The following is a 25463-nucleotide window of genomic DNA, read 5'->3' on the forward strand; positions in this document are numbered from 1 at the left end:
AAAAGCTGATTGCAAGGTACTCTGAAAACAACAAGCAATACAGAGAAAGGCTTGCTAATGGCTACGTTGCCATCAGTCACCATCTAAGCATTGCGCATGCACTTAGTTCTTTTTAAGCTCCCTTCTTCCTCTTGACTCTTCTGATGTCAATCACTCCTGGTGACAAAGACAAGTGAAGATTCCCCTGTTTCTCTCACTCATTTCTCATTTCCTGATCTAGCCTTTGTATTCCTCTTTTGTTTCCAAAGCACCTTCCAGATCCCCTATGAAGTAAGAGATTGTGTGTGTGTGTGTGTGCACGCGTGCATGCACGGGTTTGGTTGCTCAGTCATGTCTGATTCTTTATGACCCCATGAACTAACTGTGGCCCATCAGACTCCTCTGTCTGTGGAATTTTCCAAGCACAAATGGCCAACTGAAGGCCTTTCTTTCCTTTCCTTTCTAAGCACACACAGATCATAGTGAAAGCCACATATTTGACAAAGATGATGAGAGAGAAGATTAATATAAAGGACCTGAAAACATACAATTCACTTCATTCCTGTCAGCGATCTCCCTATATTTTCATTCTTTCATGAAATGCTCTCACTAAAGGGAAAGGGAGATTAACTGATTTCTGACCTCCTCCCAAGCAAGAAGTGGTTTTCCTCATTTATTGATAAACATGGATTTAAAATTTTGCTTGTCTGTGAAGGACTTTATAGAAATTCACATTCTTTCCAAGCCACCAACCATATGGTATCTATTAAAGACAAGCCTGCCCCATGTTATCTTCCCAGCCATCTCCTGAAGGCAGGCAAGAATAGCCAGGACACAAAACCAATATAATCACTCATTCACTAAGTGCAGATTCAGTCACCATATGTATGTGTTTCAGAAACACACATATTCCTGTTAGCATTGCAACTGTCCTTGTAAGGGAGGACTTGCCTTTTCAAGTCAAATGCAAGCACCTTGATCAACAAAATTCTTCCAAAGCTAAGTCGTTTGTTAGGAAACGATACCTTTACTTTTGCTCAACTACTCCTTTAGTTCAATCACTTTTCAAATCCCAAATACTGATAACATGTTTGGAGATGGTGAGACAAAGGAACTTCAACCAATGAAAAAAATAATACTTATTGAGAAAACTATTTGCATACAATAAATTCTTTATGCACAGATGAAAATTTATGTAACACTGAAAATGTTAGTCACTAAGTCGTGTCTGACTCTTTGTGACCCCATGGACTGTAGCCGGCCAGGCTCCTCTGTTCATGGAGTTCTCTAGGCAAGAATACTGGAGTAGGTAGCTATTCCCTTCTCTAGGATATCTTCTATGAGAGACCAATTTTAAAAAAGGTATTAACAGCTAACCCAACTGACACACAAATGTTTTTAGTGTAGGACAGGAGTCAGCAAACTACTCCCGACTGAGTTAACTCCAGCCCCTTTTACCTATGCTATAAAGTCTTTTTAGAAAACAGCCAAACCTATTCATTTAGATAGTCTGCATTTGTTGTCATCTGTTTTGGTTCTACAATGACAGACATGTGATGCTGAAACATACTGTATGGCTTTCAAATTTGAAAACGTTTACTATCTGCCCCTTTACTTAAAAAGCACCAACCCCTGGTATAGAAGATAACAAGGTCACTGCCAACCGGAATAGTCTGGGAAGCTTCTGGAGAAGGAGGTAAGCAGTTAAGGAGAGACTATAACTGAACCAGAAGATAAGTGATGTAAGTGAACAAGTATGTTTTTTTCCTGAGTACTCATTTATCTAGAGGCTAGAAATGTCCTTAAGACTGATAAAAGGATGAGACCTTCCCATGCTGAGAAAATCATTATTGGAGTGCTGAAAACTCTCAGTGAATAGCAAAGCAGATGGACTAGAAAATTAACTGGGTCTCTCAGCTAATTCCCAATTCACACCTCAGTGGTACCACACCAGAGGTTTGTCTTGGATGGTGGCAGAGACGTTACTGGTTAGGGTGTTTTCGTAGCTATCTTGTTTCAAGAGAAACATACTTGCCACAGGACAAGTTTCAGCAAAATGGGAAGAATACTATGCTAGTAGCAGTACCTGAAAATCTGCACACAAAGCTTGTCTCTGCCCATTAGTGAACATATACTCACCTGCAATAGGGATAATCACAGAGACCAAGGTCAGAATGGGAACCAGTACCAAGATGGACTCAATGTTGGTCCAGTCCTCAGGACCTCAACTGTTACTTGCGTTGTGGTTTAGTGCCTATGACCTAAATGAGCCTCCTGGGTGGATGGGAGAAAACTATTACATCCTGTGCACTGTCTGCACCCTGAGGGGGACCCAGCTGCAAGGGTCACAGACTCTTCTAAGTCACCTACCATACTGTGGGCCAAGCTGTTTCTCAAAGAAAGAAAGGTTCATTTTAGGCTATTACCACATCATTTAAAAGAAGGACATATTCAAATAAAAGAATTAGACACTATCTTTTTTATAACTTACAATAGGATATCTCCGTGGGCTCTGAAAACTTAAGATTCTGAACAAACAGAAACTTAAAACTAGTAGGATTGATGCCTTCAAACAGAATTACCATAAAAAAGACATAAAATAAAAAGCATACTTTCCACAAAGAATAGCAAGGAGGGATAAGAAAGCCTTCTTCAGTGATCAATGCAAAGAAATAGAGGAAAACAATAGAATGGGAAAGACTAGAGATCTCTTCAAGAAAATTAGAGATACCAAGGGAACATTTCATGCAGAGATGGGTACAATAAAGGACAGAAACGGTATAGCCCTGAAAGAAGCAGAAGATATTAAGAAGAGGTGGCAAGAATACACAGAAGAACTATACAAAAAAGATCTTCACAACCCAGATATGATGGTGTGATCACTCACCTAGAGCCAGACATCCTGGAATGTGAAGTCAAGTGGGCCTTAGGAAGCATCACTACAAACAAAGCTAGTGGAAGTAATGGAATTCCAGTTGAGCTATTTCAAATCCTGAAAGATGACGCTGTGAAAGTGCTGCACTCAATATGCCAGCAAATTTGGAAAACTCAGCAGTGGCCACAGGACTGGAAAAGGTCAGTTTTCATTCCAATCCCAAAGAAAGGAAATGCCAAAGAATGCTCAAACTATCACACAATTGCACTCATCTCACATGCTAGTAAAGTAATGCTCAAAATTCTCCAAGCCAGGCTTCAGGAATACTTGAACCATGAACTTTCAGATGTTCAAGCTGGTTTTAGAGGAACCAGAGAGTAAATTGCTAATATCCACTGGATCATCAAAAAAGCAAAAGAGTTCCAGAAAAACATCTATTTCTGCTTTATTGACTATGCCAAAGCCTTTGACTTTGTTAATCACCACAAACTGTGGGAAATTCTGAAAGAGATGGGACTACAAGACCACCTGACCTGCCTCTTGAGAAACCTATATGCAAGTCAGGAAGCAACAGTTAGAACCAGACATGGAACAACAGACTGGTTCCAAATAGGAAAAGGAGTACATCAAGGCTGTATGTTGTCATCCTGCTTATTTAACTTATATGCAGAGTACATCATGAGAAACGCTGGGCTGGAGGAAGCACAAGCTGTAATCAAAATTGCCAGGAGAAATATCAATAACCTCAGATATGCAGATGACACCACCCTTATGGCAGAAAGTGAAGAAGAACTAAAGAGTCTCTTGATGAAAGTGAGAGAGTGAAAAAGTTGGCTTAAAGCTCAACATTCAGAAAACTAAGATCATGGCATCTGGTTCCGTCACTTCATGGGAAATAGATGGGGAAACAGTGGCTGACTTTATTTTGGGGGGCTCCAAAATCACTGCAGATGGTGATTGCAGCCATGAGATTAACTCCTTGGAAGGAAAGTTATGACTAACCTAGACAGCATATTAAAAAGCAGAGACATTACTTTGCTGACAAAGGTCCATCTAGTCAAAGCTATGGTTTTTTCAGTAGTCATGTAAGGATGTGAGAGTTGGACTATAAAAAAAGCTAAGTGCCGAAGAATTGATGCTTTTGACCTGTGCTGTTGGAGAAGACTCTTGAGAGTCCCTTGAGCTGCAACCAGTCAACCCTAAAGGAAATCAGTCCTGAATATTCATTGGAAAGACTGATGCTGAAGCTGAAACTCCAATACTTTGGCCACCTGATGCGAAGAGCTGACTCATCTGAAAAGACCCTGATCTTGGGTAAGACTGAGGGCAGGAGGAGAAGGGGACGACAGGGGATGAGATGGTTGCATGGCATCACTGACTCAATAGACATGAGTTTGGGAGAGCTCTGGGAGTTGTTGATGGACAGAGAGGCCTGGTGTGCTACAGTTCATGGGGTCGCAAAAAGTCAGACACAACTGAGCAACTGGACTGACTGAATAAGACAATAAAATATTTTTTTTAAAGCAATGAGATAACAAAATTAAATATATTTTCCTGGGTTAAAGACCAGTTGAAGTATGATTCACAAATTACTCTGGCATCACTTATAGCCCTGAAGCCCTGAGAAACCACCTAGAATTGAGAGATGTCTTATCGTATTCTGGTGACTGATTCTGAAGGACCTTGTCAATACCCAGATCCTGAGCAGGGCACTTATTTTAAGTGAAAAACATTGGAAGGGAAGCTGTCCTTACCTGCTCTCAGGCCCATTTTGATCTTGTTCTCAAGTGTCAAAGGCTCAATATAGCTGGTTCCCTCACCAAGAGAATCCTCTCTAATAACATGAAAGCTGGGAGGCTACATGAGCCACCTTCTTGACAAGTGGCCATTTAGTAGAGGGTCCAGTCTTCAACGGACCTCTCCAACATCCTTTTTAATTGACAGTGAACATGAGCTGCCATCACTACCTACCATTTGCAGAAATTATCAGCAAAGACATGTGAGTTTTGCTGGTGAAGGATCTGTGCATTATAACAGGAGTGGGATGAGAACAAGGGCTGAAAAGTGAACAGAATTTGTCCCAAACAAGATAACAAATTTCAGAATGCAAAATCGCTAGATCCCCCTTTGTCTAAAACTCTGTCAGAAAGCAAGCATCCAGATTCTATCTGCAGCTTCTGTTACCTTCTGGCCCTCAATACATGCCTGGCACCCAAAACAATAAAGACCCATCATTCCCACACAATTTATTTGTGATCAAATTTACTGGAGTTGTAATTTATTTCTGAGTGTGTATTTTATGTTTTTCTTTTATGATACTTCTGTAGCTAGGGTTATTTTTAATAAATTTCTTAGAACATGAAAGTGTTTAAATTAAAAATTTAAAAAATCCCTCTTTTTAACATTAAGACATACCTGCCCTGAATGTAAAAAACAGCCGAAATATTTTGATGATTAAAAAGCCTTTTTTAGAGCCAGCTTTTATGTAAGCCCAGGATGGCTCCCATCTGGTCGTGGGTTTATTAGTTATTTGCTGTCTGTCAAACATTAGAACTTTTGCTTCACATGTTGTTTCTGTTGCAAATGGGAGGCATTTTAGGTAAAAAAAAAAAAAGACAGTATCAAATTTCTTTATTTGCTCTACTACATTTAAGTCAGATTTATATTTCTTCTGTGATCCTTACATTTCTATATCCAATCTTTTTTCTAAGAGCAATAGCTGGATGAATAAAACTACCAAAATACTAATTAGTCCAAGAGTTTTTAAGCAAGGTTAGCTGTCTCCTTATGTTTTATTTTTCTCTGTTTTAAAAAACAACAATTCGAAACTTGCTTCTACTCCACTAAACTATATTACGGAAGTTACAAAAATCTGAAAGAGGAAAAAAACTCATAAAGAGGACTTGATGATCTGTGTGCCTTGGCTAAAGCACTCCTGAAATCACAAGTATCTGAGATGAGTGGATTTGTATGAGGTATCAAAAAGTTAGGGTATAAGATGTTCTCCCAAAGGAAAGAATTACACCAGGGAAGAGACACTTAAATCAAGGATAAAGAAATACTTTCAAAAGGGAGGAAGAGTCTTTAAGTAGACTGTCCTTTCACTAATCATACCTCTTCCTTCCCACCTCCAGTGCTGGGTTTAACACTAAAATCTTGTGGTAAGAAATACTTTTTCTATGGGCTTTGGGCCTGAAACAAGGTGGATGACAAATAGGAATTGGGGGATTTTCTCAGACCAGAGAATGCCCGGAGCCCCGATCACAGGAGCCCTGGGAAAGGGCCAGGACATCACTGTAGCAGCCAGTCAACAGCCCAAGTCAGGACCAAACTTAGGAGGATAGGGAAACCTATACACTTGAGGGGGGAGCAGCTCCCAAAGGCAGGCCCCCAAGGGCTGAGCACAGACCCCATCCACCCACCCAACTTGTGCTGGCCTGGCCTCAGCAAACAGTCTACCATGACGTTCAAAGGAACACCACATTTACACAGGTATATGGGTTGCTTTTCAAAGTACTCCACTGCTTAGCAATACAGAAACTGCATTGTAGAATTTCTAGATTAAATTTTAAATAAACCCTAAATCCAGCCCCTACAGACCCTTAGGTCATAAAACAATTAAGGGGAAGCCTGTAGTGTATTTCATACACTTTTTCTTCATATTGCTTCTCTACATATGCTTTAATTAACTTCATACATCAACACATTACCAGTTTATACAGATTCCATGGCACACAATCCAAAAGACAGTATATAAGTGTTCCATGGGAACTGTAAAAGCAACACTGATCTCACAGTGTACCTCCTACCAGCATTCTTTCAATCTCTGCGTCATCTACCATATCCAAAGAAAGGCCTGGTTCACTTCTTGCTGGCTGCTGTTTCAGATGCTTTAGTCTACAGTCATCTATGAGAAAAATCAGTTTCCTTTGAAAGAACATTTTCTTCCTTCTGTAGATCCCAGTATATCTGCCTTTGATGCACTTGCAGGTCCTCTTGCATTATTTTCCTCAGTCCGGCCACACTGCAAAAGACTGTCTGATACCTCATATCTTTGTCATCTCTTTTTCACAGTACTTTATTTGGGCTTCTCTCTGAATCGAATTCCTGAAAAGTATGTTACATTTTAGAATAAAGGATACACATTGTTTTGGCATAAATTAGAGGTAAATAATAAAAGTTGATTTCCTAACATTTCCTACACTGGTGTTCTCTTTCATCATAATTTTAAAAATTGTGTGAAATATTCTCCATTTATTATATAAAATCTTTTGAAATATTTTAAATATGATTTTTTAAAAAATGTTTACATTAGTTTTTCTGCTCAAGAGAGAATATCCTAAGTTCTGGTGATCTTTAACTATCATTGGTATCAACTTTGAAAACACATTTCTTCTCAAATGATACTACCTCATAGATAATACTGCATTTTCAAAAAGTAATAAGGCTGTTCATACTTTGGGGCTCTCTTTGAAATGTTGTATTCACAAACTGGATGTAGAGCACAGCTCAGTGATGCTTGAGGGGTATCACGGAAAGCATGGAAGAACAAAAAGCCTGTGCTCACCAGGTGATGAGTGATACCCATCCATATTTCACGTGGGCTCCTCATTATCACTGGATAGAACCAACTCAGTCATCACTGCATTTCTCTATCTGTTCTGGACTACAGACCCCTTCATTCTGGGGCTTAGTAGTTTTGCATGGTTTTAAGACACATACTCACTTTTATTTGTCCTTGGGTTTGGAATGTTCAAGGCTGAAAGGAACTAAACTTTCCAGTCAACAGAGGCTTTTGTATCTGACCGGAGAGAAATCCATAAGCAATCATTACTCTCATCTTGGCTCTTTTTAAATATGTATACTATAGGGAAAACGAGTGCCTTTATGTTTATTACATATAATTTTATATAAAGAATAAAAATACACATTAAGGGGACTGCACATTATCTCTCAAAATAGACATAAGCTGACATGGCCCAGACTTGAATGTGAGCCCCATTATATGCATACTTGATGTGATATGAACCTCAAAGTTTTATACACAAGACTGTATGTTAACTTAAATTTAATAGCTATCTGATGAAATTTCATTAACATTACAACACAATGAGGTAGAATAACCCACAATGCACACCTGTAAATAAAAGATCCAATCCAGTGTCAAGTTGTAGTTTTAGGGAACTTTCTATCAGAATTAAAAGGGGCACACCTCTTTTGTGCATACATTACACAGACACTCAAACTTTCTCTGGATAAAAAGTCATGGATTTCCAGTGTTCCATCAGGATGCTATAAAAGTCTTAGAGGAAAACACAGGAAGACCATTCTTTGACATAAATCATAGCAAGATCTATTTTGACTTACCTCCTAGAGTAATGAAAATAAGAACAAAAATAAACAAATGGGACTTAATGAAACTTAAAAGCCTTTGCACAGCAAAGGAAGCCATAAACACAATGAAAAGACAACCTTCACAATGGGAGAAAATATTTGCAAACAAAGCAACTGACAAGGGATTAATCTCCAAAACATGCAGATAGTTCATGAAACTCAATATATTTTTTTTTTTAATTTGCAAAATATAGGGCTTCCCTGGTGGTCCACTGGTTAGGAATCTACTTTGCAAATGCAGGGGACACTGGTGCAATCTCTGGCCCAGGAGGATCCCACATGCCCTGGAGTAACTAAGCCCAGTGCGTCACGGCTACTGGGCCAGCACTCCAGAGGCCAGGAGCTGCAACTACTGAAGCCTGAGTGTCCCAGAGCCCGGCTCCAACGAGAGAAGCCACCGCGACAGGAAGCCTGCACACCACAACAAAGCGGAGCCCCTGCTCACCGCAACTAGAGGAAACCCACGCAGAACAACAACTCAATGCACTAACAACGACAAAATTACAAACAGTAAATGCTGGAGAGGATGTGGAGAAAAGAGAACCCTCTCACACCACTGGTGGGAATGTAGATTGATATATCAACTATGGAGAGCAGTCTGGAGAGTCCTTATACTGAGAAAATCAAAATTCAAAAAGACACATGCACCCCAATGTTCATTGCAGCACTATATACAATAGCCAGGTCATGGAAGCAGTCTATGTGTCCATCAACAGATGAGTGGACAAAGATGTGGTTCCTATACACAATGCAATATTAACTCAGCCATAAAAAGGAATGAAATTGGGTCATTTGTAGAGACGTGGATGGACCTAGACACTGTCCATCTGTAATTCTTATACAGACTGATGTCAGAAAGAGAAAAACAAATATTGTATATTAACACATATATGTGGAATCTAGAAAAATGGTACATATGAACCTATTTGCAAGGTATGAGTAGAGATGCAGATGTACAGAATGACATGTGGACATGGGGGATAAATTGGGTAATAGGGACTGACTTATATACAGTACCATGCGTAAAATAGATAATTAGTGAGAACCTGCTGAATAGCACAGGGAATTCAGCTCAGTGCTCTGTGGTGACCTAGAGGGGTGAGACTGGGGGCAGGGGAAGGCAGTGGGAGGGAGGTCCAAGAGGGAGGGGATATATGTGTATATATACATAATTGATTCAATCTTCCTTTTTAATCAAGCATTTAAGGTTCACAGAGGTTAGGGTTCCGTCCTGGTCCAACAGCTCATTAGGTCAAGTCCTCAGTCTTGTAATTCCTAGTCGGTGCTTGGTCTAGCATATTCACAGTGACTCCATTAATTACTTGTTTACTAAAAGCGTCCAAAATCATGGCTGACCATGTCTCAGCTTTTAAAAGCAACTTAGTTATGTTTTGCTTATTTTTCACACAATGATAGCTTTTAAAATATAATTTAGGAAAATCTCAACTCACTTGGAAATATATTGACAAACTGTCTTCCTTTGTGAAAGAATATAATTATTTGCCTATATTACATTTATTATTTATATTGTATTTATACTTAGGAAATAGATATTGTTTATATTACATTTATGTTTGTCTACTTTACACTCTGAAGATATAGGTAACTGCCAATTATTAAGACACATCAATTTTAATTTTTATTTTAAGTTACACATTTTCCTCAGCGGCAATAGCATGCGTGTGTGCTCAGTAGTGTTCAACTCTGCGGCCCCATTGACTATAGCCCACCAGGCTCCTCTGTCCATGGGATTATCCTGGCAAGATACTGGAGGGGGTTGCCCTTCCCTCCTCCAGGGGTCCTTCCAGACCTGGGAATCAAACGCGTATCTCTTGGATCTCCTGAAATGGCAGGCAGATTCTTTACCACTGTACCACCTGGGAAGCCCACACACTTCCTCAAGCTACAGCAAAGAAACAAACTGAACATTTAGATTCATAAGTGAAAAAATGCCTAAACTCTACTGTAGGAAAGGGTGGAACCAGAGATAAGAGGAGGATAGAACATGGTTCAGATGCCTCTCCTCCATCAGTCAGAGAGGTCATGATCTCCAGCAGGAAAACAGAGATGAGAATGAGGCTGTGCTCCAATGGGGGTCTCAGCACCTTCACAAGTGTCAACTAACCATGGTGTCATAACTTATTTTATATCCATATTTCAGTAGTATTTAATTTACTTAATTTAATCCCCAAGTCAAATATGATACAACATTTCCCACCACATTTTTTTTTAATGTTTATTTATTTGGCTGAGCCAGGTCTTCTTTGTGGCACATGGAATCTCAAGTTGTGGCATGTGGGATCTAGTTCCCAGACCAGGTATTGAACCTGGACACCCTGCATTGGGAGCGCTGAGTCTTAGCCACTGTACCACCAGGGCAGGCCCTCCACAACTTTCGATATGACTGTTTTCTTACCCTTAAAAAGGAGCAAGAAAAGGGAAGACTGTTCCATCTCTACTTTATAAAAATGTTTTGACTCAACTCTGGATTTAAAAAAAAAATGAGTAAAGAGCCATTACTATAGCACAAGGCATCGTTAATTTCTCTTATAGTTCCATCTCAAATTTTCCCCAATATTCCTCCATATTGCTTCTCATTCTTTGACTCTAGTTGATATTACTAGACAGCAAAACTTTGTGCTCAGAGCGTCCCATCATTTTTGGTGACAAATTCTGTCACAGACAGGTAACAAAACTGCAACTATTTTTATGGTGATGACAAATGAAAAACCTTTTTAAAAAAATGCCTTTGTGATTGAATTACTAACATACCAGTATAGCTATAAAAAGACAACATTGTTGAATATGAATTATTGACACCACAGCACTAATAACTGAGTACCTTTTAAAATCAATAATTATATTAATAAGTTTAATAAGTAGTATAGCTGCATTTCCTATTGCATTTCTACTTCATCGATTTTCTCTCATTAGAAATAAGATTTCTCATCATGAAGCAGATTCTCAAACAAGAATTCTTAAGCATGAAGGGGTCACTGAGGAAAGCTATAAATACCCTCTTAGAGAGAGTCCATGTTGTCATAGACATTTTTCCTATGAGCTTTACTTTTTTATATTTTCTGACAGATTTTCGATTTTCCCTTAACCTAGTCTCCATGTATTTAGATTCTCCATCATGACTTTCCTCCATTAATTTACTTTCCATATCTATTTGTCTCTTTTATTCCAATACACCCACACCACTTGTGTAGCACCCATCTGTCCTTTGAAAACTCTATTGAACTACACATAAAAGCTTTTTTCCTTGTGCTTAATTATATAAATCATGGTGATTTAGAGAAAATCATATTCCACAAGCACTGTTTCTCTGGTGGAGGTCTATTTTCTCCCCAAATACGACTAGCAGCAACCAACCCTTAACGGATTTAACTAAACTCTCTTATCAGTAGCATCCCGATTCTACTCAGGTTATGCAACGTAAGTAGAGCTGCTATTCATGAAAACAATCTTTTTACACAAGTTACTCCTCAGGAGTGTCACATGCGAATAACAACAGGAGGATACCACCACTCACTTGAAGCCTCCTAGAAAGCATCACTGTGTGTCTCCTTTTGTGCAACTGTTACTGAATTTTCCTTCTAGAGCAATTACAGCTCAAGAAAAGCCAAATATATTTATGACCTGATAAGGCAAAAATGATTTGCAAAACATAAAGTCAGAAAAATCTGGAAAGCAGAAAGAGTGACACAATCAATAAATAGCTCCACAGCAAAACAGGAAGAACACAGGAGGCAAATCTACATGTCAGAGAGAAGCACCCCCAGCCTCATCTCTGCCCAGCGCCTGGCAGTCTGCATAAACACACAGGTGAGGGGGCCTTTCTGAGATGTGATGCTGGACCTGGGGTGCGTTGCCATGGAAGTGAGGAGCCCGATTTCCTCAGCTCCAGTGTACCCTCCTCAGCACTTCTGGGAACAGTGACAGCTTCTTTCTTTTGTTCAGAAACAGTTCTAGAAACGACCCTGCCCCTTGCCCAGAACACTGAAAGACCGCACTGTTTTGAGGCCACATTGCAACCAAATTACATGAGAGGGAGATTTTTCATTTCCATTCCTAAAATTAGCCTCTTGCATGTGCGCTAGCACAACAGAAATAGAAACACTTGCTGAAAGGGCCCACTCAGTGGCGATCCAAGTTGCTAGTGTCTTTCAAACACACAGCTGAACCCATAGGGCAGGCACAGGACACTAGGCACACTGATTCTGGAAACTGGCTCTAAAATGTTGGTCTCAAGAGGTGGGTGGTTTTTTCTGGAGAGGGTTTCTGGGGCACAGAGGACATACAATGCTTTCCTAGCAGATGCATGTGCCAGAGCATTAGAAGAAAAAACAGATTTCCCAGTAAGACTTGTAATAAATTTACTTAATTGACTTTTCAGCAAACTGCTTGTTTCTTGTCTCTAACCCTCTCCATGATGCAAGATTCAGACTCAACACAAATTACATGAGAGGGAGATTTTTCATTTCCATGGGTGAAAATAGCTTTAAAAATAATAGTTTTTACCTTATGGTTGTATCTGAAAGGTAACTGATGTCTTTAAAGGATACTACTTATAATAAAATCATCAGATAAGTAATCATCATCCACTTTAAGATATTTTCTCCTGGTGAACAGACTGCATCTCAGACATAGCACATAAACGCTATCGGTTAGGTCTGGATTAAAAAAATCTTTGTGACCATCAAGAAGAGGACAATGGAATGAGTAAAGACATCCAGGCAAGGGTTTTGAATTTAGGCTAAAATATCAAATGTCACTGGGATATGCCTCAAAAACCACTACTGCATCTACTAATTTCCCTGCTCACCTGCCTCCCAATCATCTGAACGGAATGACCGTCTCGGACCACATGCTGTGAAATACCAATTTCTAAGTATGTAGATATGAGTCGGTGTGTTTGTATAATACAATTTTATGATTCTAAAGTATTTTGGAAATGTGTCAGGAAGGAGAAGACTCTAAAATATGTTTTTCTTTCATTTATGATGGATACTGCATCCTGAAGAACAGTATTTCCCTGAAAGCAGGGCCTAACAAATCTTAGATGGCTACTCAGATCTAATGTTAATTCTTAAGATGGTGGTGGTTTAGTCGCTAAGTCGTATCCGACTCTTGTGACCCCATGGATAGTAGCCCACCAGGCTCCTCTGTCCATGGGATTCTCCAGGCAAGAATACTGGAGTGGGTTGCCATTTCCTTCTCCAGGGGTTTTTCCCGACCCAAGAATCAAACATGGGTCTCCTGCATTGCAGGCAGATTCTTTACCAAATGAGCTACGAGGGAAGCCCGTTTCTTGTTTTTTTTTTTTTTTTTTTTTAAGATAAATGTTTAAAAAAAGAATTTGACAGTAGGACAAAAATAGATATAGCAGCTTAATTCCAGTGAATTAAGTTAATGGTATGAAATGAGTAAAGGCGGCACTGTGTGTACACTAGAGAGAAAGCTGAACAGGCCTACTTCTTGGCCTGAGACAGTCTGCAATTAGCTGTCTGACCAGGCACTATACTCCCAGACTCTGTGAACCTTATATGCCTTTTCTAAAGGAGGGGGTTGTCCAATCTGATACAAAACTAAGGTTCTAGTCAAACTTGAAAATTTATAACTTTATCCAGAGCAAGCTGTGTTTATGTGTAAATATACATGAAATAGGTATGTTCCTTTTAAATTTCATATAAAATTCCTGGGACTTCTCTGGTGGCCCAGTGGTTAAGAATCTGCCTTCCAATGCAGGGAATGCAAGTTTGATCCCTGTTCGGGAACTAAGATCCTACATGCTATGGGGCAACGAACACCCAGTGCAGCCAAAATAATAATAGTAATAATAAATTTTATATAACTACAACTTTATACCATCTTGGGTCCTTTAGTTACAAATGGCTATGTATGACCTTGTGGGTAAATCTACCTTATTGGATTTGAAAGTTAATGTAATTTCATAGACAGCAGCTACATTTATTTAAGTAACACACAATTTTCATTTAGGGTTCATATCATATTAAGTGGGCTTCCCTGATAGCTCAGTTGGTAAAGACTCTATCTGCGACGCAGGAGTCCCCGGTTTGATTCCTGGGTCAGGAAGAATCCCTGAAGGAGGGATAGGCTACCCACTCCAGTATTCTGGCCTGGAGAATTCCATGGACTGTATAGTCCACGGGGTTGCAAAGAGTCAGACATGGCTAAGCAACTTTCACCATATTAAGTATATACATAGTGGAGTTGATAGACCAGTCTGAGCATTTTTATCATTATATGTATTATAAGAAGGTAGATGCAATCATTTGAAACATTTTTAAACATAATTTGTAAAAAATGTTGTTAGTTTAAGTGTTCAAGGAAGAATATCCCAGGTCCACGTTATTTTTAATGACCATTTCTGCCAACTTTCAGAAATGCATTTTCAAGGTTTACCCATGTTGTCTTGTATGGCAGGATTTCCTTCTTTTTTAAAAGGCTGAATAAAGATCTATTGTATGTTTATACCACATTTTCATTATCTTTTCACCTGCTGATGGATATTTAAAGTTGCTTCCATATCTTGGCTATTGTTAACAGTGCTGCAATAGACATAAGAGTGCTAATATCTCTTTGAGATCCTAATTTCAACTATTTTGGGTAAATTGTCTGGAAGTGGGATTGCTGGATCAAATGGTAATATTACGGCAGGAGAAAGAAGCCAGTCACAAAAGGACCAACATCACATGATTTCACTTACATGATGAGGTATCTAACACAGTCAGACTCATAGGAGCAAAAAATAGAATGGTAGTCACCAGGAGTTGGGACAGGGGGAGGGAGAGATGAAAAGTCACTAAATCTACATGTGTAAAATTTTCAATATGCAAGGTAAGTTCTGAAGATCTAAAGTACAATGTTGTGCCAATAGGTAACAAGACTGTATTATACACTGAAAAATCTATTGAGGGTAGACCTCATGTTGTCTTCCTCACAAAATTTTAATAACAGTATAAAAAAGCATTTTCTTTTCAAATAATACCTAGCAAATAATAATAATGCATTTTCTGAAATTAATGAGACTGTTCTTACTTTAGGACACCTTTGAAATACTGTGTTAACAAACCGGACTTCCAGTGCAGCTTAGTTGTCCTCGGAGGATAATTCTGTGCTTACTAGTGATGACCTCCACAGCAGCCGTACTGACATTTCATCCACACCTCCTGTGAGCTCCTCTTCACCACCAGACAGAACCAAACTGAGTCTTCACTACATTTTTCTATTTTATAAAAAATCCTTCATTCTGGGACCTGGTAACTTTGCATGGGTGGAACACTGGACCCAAGCTTTAATTACACTTAGGTCTATGAAATGTAAGAGCTAGGAGAAACCTTGTCATTTACATATTAGGAAATGGAAGCCTTTGCAACTACTCCAAGAAAAATCCACAAGCATTTATGACACTCATCCTGGTTAGTTGTATTTCTAGGGCAAAGTTGTGACTTTCTGTTCATTATATACAATTTTATATAAAGAATAAAAGTAGGCATTAAGGAGATTCCTTCATCCAGGAAAGGTTTTATGTAATTTAGTCTAAATACTCAACCAACAGCAAGGAACCTTGCTACATCCACAAAAGGTATCTGATACACTTGGAATTCCAATTGTCCACTATATTCTTATTCCTGCTTATCCAAAGACAAGTGGACTTTTTTTTTTTTAACAAACTTGGGAATTAAAAAAATAATACATTCTAATCAAGGCACAGTGAGCAAGTTCTTATAATTGAAAATCAAGTGTTCAGATACTGATACTAATTTATACAGGGATGTCAGCTTGTCACATTGAACTGACCTTGCAAATCAGCTCACATCATGCAGTCAGAAATTGTTTCTGAAGGGAAATTTCATGATTAAACATCTAAGAATAAGTTACATATGTCTGTGTTATTTAGTCCAAGTCTAAGACTTCTACAAGGATTCAGTTGACATGATTCCCACTGCTCTGAGGTCCATTTACTATATTCCATCCTCAGATCTGATCTACTGTCCATGTTTTCAGTTTTTTTTGTTCATTTTGTTCATTTTTTGCTCGCCAATTTCACTTCATTTCAGTATTTATACAAGTAGTTGCAAATGGTGATTCTATCATACCTATCTTAGCTATAAATGAAGGCAACACTCTCAAGTACAGAATTTTAAAATGAATAATATTTTTGATATTTTTGAACTGAGTCAGATTATATTCATTGCATAAGTCCAAGAGAGTATTGTAAACAATAGATCTTCTCTGCATTAAAGTACTTTAGACACAGAAAAAGCTGAATTCTAAAAATTATTTTTCCTTCTTAACATCCATCACTGAAATCAGCAAGAATCTGACAATAATTGACAACATCTTTTTTCTTTCTGAAAAGTACATATGATAATGGTGCCTCCCACATTAATAACATCCTAGGTTCAATAAAATATGGGGTTCTTAGCCCTTTCTTGTAGAGAAAACCAAACCCAAAACCAACAGCAATCTTCTTTGATGAAAAACAGTAATGCACTTAAAATTATATGAATTTGTAAAAAATAAGTAATAGCGTCTATTCTTAACTACGCAAATATTTAAATACACATGTGCATATCAGGTATAGTTGAGGATTCTTCTGATTCCCCTTCAAGACCTCTAAAACTCACTTTCACAGATTTTTAAAAATCAATTTTATAATTATTTTCCCATTTGTTTGTACCTCTTTTTCAATAAGACAGCACACATGCATATACCCAATACTTGGTGTAAATTTCAATTCCCACTCAGAGCAGAAGCAAGAAACACACCTCTTTTTTCCCTCTCTTTTTGTCGCTTACAATCCCAGTTGCCTCAAAGACGGCATAACATGTATAAGATAAGCTAATCACATTTTTTAGGTTTCTTGGAACAGAGAAGTTAGATGTTGTCATTGAAGGTATTAGGATAGTCATACCCTGATCCAATATAAAAAGGAAAATGGCAAAGAAATTTTAAAAATACAAAGTATAAAAGAACACGAGAAAAAACTCTACCAGTAGTATTTTATTTCATAATGCAAATAAACCTTTCTGTCATCATAAGCATTGACATATGTACAGTTTGAGAAGGGTGAGAAATAGACTCATTTCATTTAATCTCCAATGACTGACCAATAAAAGAAAGAAAGAGACATTCCTACATCCAGTACCTGACAGTCTAAACCATCATCAGTGAGCAAAACTAGTTTAAAAACAAGGTTTAAAAGACCTAAAACAGCTTTCCAAAGTCTTTGGTTAATTCTTTGTATTAATGTTTATATATCTTCTCCTGAATTATAAACACTCTTTGTCTTGACATTTAAATTGTTTACTGTTAGAGGTTTAATTTTCTCTTAGTCACTGATGGAATAGAAAGAGTCACCAGAATGTAGAAAGAACACTAGTGACTAAATGTTGAGAAAATTCTTTTTTATGAAATATTAAAATACATTACTGTTTACCTGTCTGTCAAGGAAACCAAGTCAGAATTAGCAGATTTGTTCAACTCTTCAACAAAACATTTCCCAAGAACCATGACCTCAACCAACATCATTCCAAGATAAACAGCCCGTGGAAAAAAATAAAATACATATTTAAGTAAAATATATGGCAAGGCCTTAAATCCCACAAAAGGTACCATTTTATATTCATCCAGGAAAAGAAATTAAGCCCCAAGGTAAAAACTATCAATTACTGTCATTTCTTTGTTGCACTCAAAGTGTTCAATTATATCACAAAAAATTTTAGGAAGTACTCATTTAGTTAAAACATGAAATCTTCAAACTACCTGTAGCTCTCCCTAGCTCATACATTAGCACATTTTCCACCGAAATAAAGTCCCTTTCCTATGTTTAACAACAACATGCATGACAGATGTGAGCAGGACCATCAAAGCACTTTCTACCCTTGTTTTCTCTTTCTTCTTCCTTACAAAATGGTATGACATTCTTATTTTAGACATATGTACCCTTTAGTATCATGCTTAAGAATCTGGACAATATGATGATTCATTATGAAAAGCAGTCATGCTGTACATTGATGAATGACTATTGACAAAATGATGTCTATCATTTAAAGAAGAAAATGTAATTGAGACTTTAAATTCCAAATAAAATACTATAACTCAAATGACACTGACTAGCTGTGAGCTTCTAGAAGTCACCCACCTGGGGCAGCATGCGATTTTCTTCCTCCAGCTGTCTTACTCTTGCCTCCAGCTGCCTAACATAGGACAAGGTTGATTCTAAAATTGAAAAGAAAGAACTCACATTATACACACAGGTCTTGTTTGGTACACTGTCAGGCTACTTCTGGCTCCATTTATTTAAATCAGGTAGTGACTACTTAGTCTGATATTTAGAAAAAAAGATCTCTCCCCAGAAAAGCTATAACAGAAGCCATTAAAACTCTAAGCGGTTTGAACAACTGCACAATGTTAAGGAGAATCAGAGAAATACATAGGTGGTAAGATCGTAGGTGTCTGTACACCACGCAGCCTTCAGAACATTAGACATTTTGAAGATAGTTATTGCCCCTTATCTACTTATTTTGTGCATTTTGAGCTTTCCCATACATAAGCCTTCTTGTAACATTCATTATAACCAAGCTAAATTACAAGGTCTTTTAAAAAATTGAAAATAAAATATTTTGAATACCCAGCTGCCTTCATTTTCTCAATAAACTTTTCAAATATTAAGAGGAATGGTTTGTTCTTCTCACAAATCTCTAGACACCTATGACCGAATCTAGGGAACAGCTACAAAAGGGCTAAGTAATAAAGCTAGTCTCAATTTTGACTTGATTTTGGCTCAAGTTTTTCCCTATTTAGATAAGTCAGGGCAGACTTGAAAGTTGTTGTTTTCCTTTCTTCAACAAGCTCAGGTGTGTGCTGACAGCTCAGAATCATGTTAGTGTCTGTGAAACTCTAGATTTTATAGCTTTACATTATGAAAATGTGGTCCACATGTGGGAAAAGGTGGCGTTTCATTCTGAGCAACCATTTGACAGCCATGCTTCTTCATTAAACCGAAAATAATCCAGAGCATAGCATCATACTGCAACATAGCTGGAATTCATTCCTTAGCCAAGAGCAAACATACTTCAGGTACAGTGAAATGTACCTGACCAAAGAATTCCTCCAGAGCACACTTAGACAATTAATATTGAAGCAACAGATCCTCAATACATGTTCTTCAGCCTCAAAAATACAAAAGAGTAAGAGGTAAGGCCAAGTTGGTAGTGGATTTAAGAAGACAGCATTTGAAGCCCCTGATAGTCTGCACTTAGGATGACTATGTGTGCAGATGAATACCTTGACCTGAAATTCGTCATGGAAACTCTATAATTTTTATATGAAAATTGGTTATATGAGCCCAGTTCCATTTTGTGACCTCCAAAGCAACAAAATAACATTTTATTTTCTTAAAACACATAAGAAACTTCAGTACTTAATTCACAACATAAAAATTAAACTCACCCTTACCTGGTTTATAGCCTGTTTTCATAAATGTTTGCAGAAGTTCCCATCACTAACATTAATAGAACCATCCACTGATCTCACACCAATGATGATGACTTGCCCTGAGCATTTCTCAACAAGACAGAAGAAACACAAGGTAGAGGAAACTGGTGACATTTGCTAGAAATATGTTCTCATTCTTTTTTAGCTCAATGAAATGTTATGTGTTTGCCTTACGGACTTCAAGAGGAGAAAAAGTGTCTGGTATAAATGAATAACAAACTTACTGATTTCATGAATCTGTTTTACTCTAGCAAATGAATAAGTGATTTGCTGATCATCAAAATGTGAATGTATAACAGATTCCCTGATTTACACAGTTCTACAAGCTCCCCTCTCTTAAAAACAAAACAAAACAAAAAAAAAAAAAACTTAATAAATGCCATTGAAGTGAAAAGGTGCTCAGAAACAGTCTATGTAAACCATGAACAGATACAATCCTTTTATACTTTGTTCACAATTTATACCCTATCTTTATTGTACTTACTGCACTATCCTTAAGGCTAGGGTACTGAAAGGAGCTATACAGAGTGATTTAGGTAACAGTCGAAATGCTACTGAATTTTAACTCAATAACTATCTTCAGTCGCTTTAATCTATTTCTCTTCTTTAAATCTTTGTAGTTTACATATTTGATGACTCCATTAAGTTTCTACTTACATTATGAAAGGCATATCATGTCAATTCCTAAAAATGGGAAATTCCTGAATTTGGAAAACATTCCTTAACTGCAATTTTTACTGTCAAGTTACAACAGATGAATTTCAAATATTTGTTTCAAAGCATTCACTGCAAATATGGGCAGGGACAGGAAATGATAGGGAATATTTTCAGACAGGCAACGTAATGAGACAAGTTAGCTCTACAGTAAAGGCAGAGTTAAGGAAAGTCTCGAGTTCATTTGTTCCACACAAGTGTTTATTGTGTCACTGATGTCCGTCAAGGCACTCCTGGGGTTGGGATGGAGAGAAGGCCAGTTATTGGAAGTCTTAAGTTTCTCAGAATGCAGACTCCATTTTAAGATTACATGCCCATGTGCTTTGTTCCAGAGGGTCCTGTTCTTCCAGGTTCAGTTTCTGTTGCAATTATTACTTAACAATGAACGGATACAATGAATGGAAAGACTCCTCGTGTGTGTGTGTGTGTGTGTGTGTGTGTGTGTGTGTGTGCGTGTGTGTGTGTGCGTGTGTGTATGGAGGAAGAGGGGACAGGAAATATAGCTGATCTGCATAAATAAATACAAAAATTCTCACTGTTCACTGTTTAGTTCATCAAGAAATTGGTTATATACTGGTTTTACATGGGTGTAGAGCAGGCACACTTTTTTTCTGGAATATACTAGAAGATCATCACTGAATCCCTGAGTCCCTATATGAAGAGCTATTGAGGAACCATTCAATCTTTCAATTGTGACATGACAGAAAAACAAATATTTGTTTTGTTAAACCTTTACAACTTCAAGATTTGTTACTGCACCATAGGCTAGCCAAGCCTGACTACTAGTACATAATCAAAAATGGTACAGAAAATATGTAAACATTTTAATAAAACATAAAAGGATAAACTGTAAGAAACTCCACTTCAAAAAATACATCACAATCCACATCCTAGTCCTAGTTGATCATTAGAAAAGAAAGATAAAATCTTTTAAGAACAAAAAAGAGCCCTTTGTGTGCTGGAATATATTTGACCATGTCTGCGACAGTCCCTTCCGCAGACTGCTGCTTCCTTTCCCTTTCTTTCTCAAGGACCTTCCAGTCCTTGAGATGTCAACTCTAAGCCAAGCTGGTCTTTCATTACACCCAGGGAGTGTGGAGTACAGCTGTACTCCCAAGAGAAGTATATGACAGAAATAAGTGTTTTTATTATAAAATGATACATACATGCATGTGCATGCACACACACACACAACTGCATTAGAACATGCTATCATTTGAACTGATAGCTACATTTATACTAGTGGCTGACAGCTGTTAAAACAGATTTTGGGTGTCATTTTTGGCTTTCAGAACTGTAAGGATGAGGTTCCAAAGTAGCAGCAAGATTCCCTGCAGAAAATAGCCAAATATGAGGCTATACATAGATGTCCAACATATTAAAGAAGGATGCTATCTTCAAGGAGTGTATAAAGAGTTGAGGGGAGATAAGGAGGGGAAAAAATAAAGCAATAAGGTAATATGATATTCTGAGCTGAATCATGTGAAACAGGAGTACGCAAAGATCAATACTGTCTGTGGTTCTTCTGAAGAAACCTCACTAATGGATCAACAAGAGCTTCAGAGATCAGACAGAAGCCAGTGAAGTCACAGGATGAACAAGAATGATCCTGCTATAAATGAGGGAGAGAGAAGGAATTTACATGAAAGAAGAGAAGGGGATATACTGGGAGCAGACAGAGGAGAAGCCAGTTACGTCCCAGTCTCATGGATCTGAAGAACCAATGTCAAATCACAGATATGCAGATGGTGAGATTTGCTTTTTACTTCCGCCAAGAGCATTTTCTATTTCCACCCTGGGAAATCTACAGACATCTACACATTAGAAAAGCTAGGTGAAACAAACAATACCACTGTGAAATTCTAATGACATTCTCAGGATTTTTTGGGCAAATCTTGATCATATTTTCAAGGCAGAAACCATTCTCTCCATGTAACTCACTCTCTTTTTTGAACCTATATGGAACATGAGTTCACAGTATCTCTTGCAATAAAACAAGTCTAAGAAACAGTCAGAAGAATTCCACTAATAAACATCTTCTAATTGATTCCACTTTTAGAATTGAAATATACCTAAGCGATTCCCTAATCTAACCTATCCCTAATCCCGACTCATTTGGCAGATGAGAGAATAAAGTCCAGAAGCTAGTGAATTTGGCCTCTGACACTGGGGATTAGCTACATACATCCAAAAGATTTTGTTTCATTCCTGGGGCATCACAGGGATTCCCACTGCGGATCTTCTAATCACTGAAATGTCAAGCTTCTCACACAGATCATTAAATTCTAACTTCTTTTATTTTTTCCTGACTTTAGATATTCTGGATGGACTTTTACCTTTAAAAGAACTTGATATTCTCCTTGGACAACATCCTGGACTTGATTTCACTTCAATTTACCTGAAATGCATTCAGTCATATAAAGTAGCTTGACTTTTTTTTCTCTGCTAGTTTGAAAATACCCTGGTCAAAATATTAAACCCTCTAATTTCCCCTTTGGTTTCTAAAGTGATGTTTCTCTCCCTGGAGGACTCCCATCCATGAAATCAGCCATGAGTTCCTCTGCTCATTGTACCTAAAAGGTTTACTGTTGATATTTGCAACTGTCTAAGGTTTGTCAAACTTCTAAGTGGTTTTGGTTAGACAAAGTGCCATCTGGTCTTTAAGATTTCAGGGCAAAAAATAAAATTTGGTAATGGTCCATTCTAAAACACATTACAGCATTTGGAAGGATGTGCAGGAGGAAAGTCATCTGGAAGACTTTTGCTGCTAAGACAGGCCTTAGCATTTCTGAGGCTAATAAGTTAGTCTCCCTCAGCCAGAGAAAGTCTAATGGCCAGATGATTTCAAATCCGTAGGCAATCTCTTTAATAAACTCCAAACTCTAAAGACACTCCTTGAATTAGTTTCAAATTAATCCCACCATCCACAGGCTTTTACATATTCCTAAGGGAAAGTCTTCAGAACTATATATTTTAAAAATTATTATGGTTCTAAAAGTGTTACTCTTTCTTCCTCAGGCAAGCAAAGTTCAGCCTCCTACTTAAGAATTAATATTAGCTCCAGAAGTATAAGTGATTACCATTTCTCACTATAATTTGATACTTTTCTTATTAAAAAAAAAATCTTGTTGGCATCAGCATTTTAGGATTTGACTGGATATTTAACTCAGACTGCTTTATTGGCAGAGATAGAATTTTTTATTTTTAATGGGATCTTTAATTGTCCTCAGTAGGTTAAAAAAAATGATGTCAGGTCTTGCTCTGGTTCATCATCTACGAAGCTAATTCTACTCTTGTCAGACCTTTCTCTAGGTGGCAATCTGAAAGAAATATGAGATGGTTATTTTCTATTCCAATCCTCCCAAGTGGAAACCTGTTCACTGTTTTTCACTGACCCCAACTTCTCTTTGCTCTTGGTCTCTGCCCACATCTTCCCTGCCAAACAATCTTTCTCAGTCTAGTCTATAATCCTTATTCCTCTATACATGTTATAAAATACAGCTGTATAATAAGATGCAGAAAAGATTTCTACCTGTGTATGCTGCTTGGCTAGTCTCTACCTCTGAAGATCAATAATTGTACAATTTTAAATTCTTCTCCCTCCGTAAGTGCCTTTCAGTTTTCCTTATCATTTGCCGAGAAATCATATATTGAGTGTCCTGGGATTTTTCTTTACATAGTTGTTTATGTTGTTGCTGTTGTTCAGTCGCTAAGTCGTGTCCGACACTTTGAGATCCCATAGACCACAGCTTGCCAGGCTCCTCTGTCCTCCACTATCTCCCAGAATTTGCTCAAATTCATGTCCACTGATTCAGTGATGCTACCTAACCATCTCATCCTCTGTCGCCTCAATCACCTCCTGCCCTCAACTTGTCCCAGCATCAGGGTCTTTTCCAATGAGTTGGCTTTTTGCATCAGATGACCAAAATATTGGAGCTTCAGCTCAGTCCTTCCAATGAATATTCAGGGTTGATTTCCTTTAGGATTGACTGATTTGATCTCCTTGCTGTTCAAGGGACTCTCAAGAGTCTTCTCCAGCACCACAGTTCAAAAGAAAGCATCAATTCTTTGGCACTCAGCCTTCTTTATGGTCCAACTTTCACATCTATACATGACTACTGAAAAAACTATAGCTTTGACTATACAGACCATGGTCAGCAAATGATATCTCTGCTTTGCTTCCAAGCAGCAAGTGTCTTTTAATTTCATGGCTGCTGTCCCCATTTGCAGTGATTTTTATGTTATTTATTTTCACATTTTCATTTCTTGCCCAAATATGCTACATTAAAACATTCCCTTAAACCCTACACAGTAACTGCTGATGTTCCCTGCAGGGATTTAAGACACACTTGTTGATTTCCTGTAATATCAATTCTTGGTCGTCACCAATAGTGATTATCTGCTGTGTACCAGACACTCTTCTAGATACTGCAGATAAAGCAGCAAGCAATAGCAAGAGCGATAAGCTTGTGAGTTCATGATAGCACATTTCAGAGGGGAAGACAGGCAACGGAAAGCAAATACACTCTTTTGTGAAGGCAACATGAGAAACAAAGGCAGCAAGACAGAGATCTTGGGAAGAGAGATGAGCACAAGTAGGGCTGCATGAGGAAGCCTGGCCTGGGAAGAGTTCTCTGGGGAAGACAAGCTGCAAATAAGTCAACTATGCAAATGGCAAGGGGAAGAGAATTCTCCCCATCAGGGAGGGAAGGGTGTGCACAGGCTCTGCTGCAGAGTCCCTTCTGGGGTCTAGCTGTGAAGGGGGAAGGGACAGCAGCTTGAAACTGGGACCTGTTTATCTCATCACCTTTCTCCACTACTTACACTTTTAAAAAACCTTGTGTTCTCTTTGGCTATTTACACTTAGACCTAGACTTTAATCCTTTGACTATTTGGTTTCCTTTGTGACAAAAGCCTTAGCATTCCACTTGGCTGCATCCTCTCACACACCCTGCTTCCCTCCCATCAGGAA

At 38.1% G+C, this 25463-nt stretch overlaps 1 protein-coding gene across 3 annotated transcripts in view; it reads right to left on the minus strand.

Annotated features, from left to right (window-relative positions):
- Positions 1 to 25463, minus strand: part of CCDC85A (coiled-coil domain containing 85A) — a 207004-nt gene that overhangs the window by 28141 nt on the left and 153400 nt on the right. For 2 of the 3 annotated variants that reach the window (XM_061156290.1, XM_061156292.1), the window contains exon 3: positions 18423 to 18499. The exons of the other annotated variant lie outside the window; for it this stretch is intronic. In XM_061156290.1, coding sequence (XP_061012273.1) covers positions 18423 to 18499 — 77 coding nt within the window. The remainder of the gene's footprint in view (positions 1 to 18422; positions 18500 to 25463) is intronic. 3 annotated transcript variants of the gene reach the window in all.

This window comes from Dama dama, chromosome 11, assembly GCF_033118175.1.
Source record: "Dama dama isolate Ldn47 chromosome 11, ASM3311817v1, whole genome shotgun sequence".
Lineage (NCBI taxonomy): Eukaryota > Metazoa > Chordata > Mammalia > Artiodactyla > Cervidae > Dama > Dama dama.